The sequence below is a fragment of the Euprymna scolopes genome, chromosome 20 (genome assembly GCF_053919585.1).
Source record: "Euprymna scolopes isolate OS-2025 chromosome 20, ASM5391958v1, whole genome shotgun sequence".
Lineage (NCBI taxonomy): Eukaryota > Metazoa > Mollusca > Cephalopoda > Sepiida > Sepiolidae > Euprymna > Euprymna scolopes.
Genome location: NC_136501.1, coordinates 392,474 through 394,395, shown reverse-complemented (window position 1 = coordinate 394,395; position 1,922 = coordinate 392,474). Strand labels below are relative to the sequence as shown.

At 43.5% G+C, this 1,922-nt stretch overlaps 1 protein-coding gene across 1 annotated transcript; it reads right to left on the bottom strand.

Moving 5' to 3' along the window:
• Positions 1-258: 258 nt before the first annotated feature.
• On the bottom strand, positions 259-666 carry LOC145241676 (uncharacterized). The gene has a single exon (XM_080104803.1). The coding sequence runs from the start codon at positions 664-666 to the stop codon at positions 259-261; it is 408 nt and encodes a 135-aa protein (XP_079960929.1).
• Positions 667-1,922: the final 1,256 nt, after the last annotated feature.

Sequence of the window (1,922 nt, the reverse complement as noted above, 5' to 3'; positions counted from 1 at the left end):
CATACTTAAATCTGAGGAGTGGTCTTCCGGGTGGTCTGCTGCCGGCTGAGAGCTCACCATAAAGGATGTCTTAGGGGATTCAGCCATCCTGCATGCGAACAACATGCCCTAGGAGAGGAGGGCAAACATGCTTGAAAGATTTGCTTTGGCAAGAACGTCATTGTTCGGAATGTGGTCCTGCCATGTAATGCCTAAGATCTTTCTTAGATTATGCAGGTGGAACGCATTTAGTCTGCACTCTTAACACATGTAAAGGGTCTATGTCTCACTGCAGTATACTAAGATGCTGAGGACGCAGGCTTGATGTATTGTCATCTTTGTTTTTATGGTCAGCATGTTGTTACTCCATGCTTTCTTGGTCAGGCGAGCCATAGCTGTTGCTGCTTTCTCGATGTGGATGTTTAGCTCAGCATCTAGAGAGAGATTGTTGGAAATAACGGAGCCTAGATAGGTGAAGTCGTTCACCTCCAGTGTGTGATCACCAATGAATATGCAGGGGATTTTGCTGGCATCTTGAGCTATGACATTTGTTTTCTTGAGGATTATTGTCAGACTAAACTTGTTGCAAGCATGGACAAGGTGGTCGATGAGTTGTTGGAGGGCTTCCTCAGAATGTGCCGCTAATGCTGCATCATCTGTGAACAGTATTTTCCTGATGAGGGCCATGCAGACTTAATTTTGGCATGTACATAGGCCAGGTTGAAAAGGCTTCCATCTCCTCTTGTGCAAATATAAATGCCAACTTCAGTTTCATGAAAAGTGTATAATAGCAAAAGTGAGAAAAATATGCCAAAAAGAGTTGGGGCAAGAACACAGCCCTGTTTCACACCATTGAGGATGGGAAAAGATTCCAAAAGTGATCGATTGAATTTGATGGAGCACTTCATGTCTTCATGGAAAGAGGTTATCATTCTCAGGAATTTAGGGGGACATCTCGTCTTTTTTGTAGTAGCATGAAGAGGTTGCTCCTGCTAACCAGGTCAAATACCTTTGTGAGATCAATAAAAGCGAGATACAGTGATTTCCTCGGCTCTTGGCATTTCTCCTGTAGTTGTCCTAAGTAGAACACAATGTCAACAGTTGACCTTTCTGCTCTAAAACCACATTACGCCTCTGAATAAACTCTTTCTTCAAGTGACTGGAGTCTGTTCAATACTACACGAGCAAAAATGTTGGCATTGTGCATGTCTTGTGGAACCGAAGCCTCCTCCCAGGACTGGAGTAGAAGTTGATAGAGATGATCAAGGAGAACTGTATTTTTGCTGGCCTTGATAATTTCAGGTGGAATGCCATCACCACCTGGAGCTTTACCATTAGCAAGAGTGTCAATGGCTTCAGTAAGTTCGTCAGGGGAGGGGGGTTATCTAGCTCATCCATGGCAGGCAGGGGTTGGATGCCTTCAATTGCTATGTTAGTGATGATATTCTCACGTGAGTATAGCTGCTGATAGTATTCAGCCCATCTCTCTATTTGCTTTCTGCAGTTTGTGATGATGTTGCCTGATTCTGACTTCAGTGGTGCAGTCTTAACTATACTTGGGCTGAAAGCCACCTTCAGTCATGCATATATCGCACGGACGTTTTTGCAGTCACCAGAAAGTTGGATGCTGCTACATAGGTTCAGCCAGTATTTGTTGGTGCAGCATCTGGCAGTCACTTTTGGCCTTCCTAAGTGAATTGAGTGTCTTCTTAGAAGAGTCTCTTTTATACTCAAGCAGCGCAACACATTGAGCTAAGATAACTAGCTCTAGTTCAGTGATTCCTGCTTCAAACCAGTCTGGATTCTTCTTCTCCTCCTACTTACCAAAAGTGTTCATAGCAGAATTGTAGATGGTCTCACGAATGTGTCCCCATCTTTTTTCTTACGTATTTATTGGACACAATTCAATGAGATTTTCTGATGATGACGAGATGCTGTTGGTG

What these genes read in the sequence shown, in the direction of transcription:
- LOC145241676 (XM_080104803.1), bottom strand. Translation starts at nt 666, where the DNA reads ATGGCCCTCATCAGGAAAATACTGTTCACAGATGATGCAGCATTAGCG.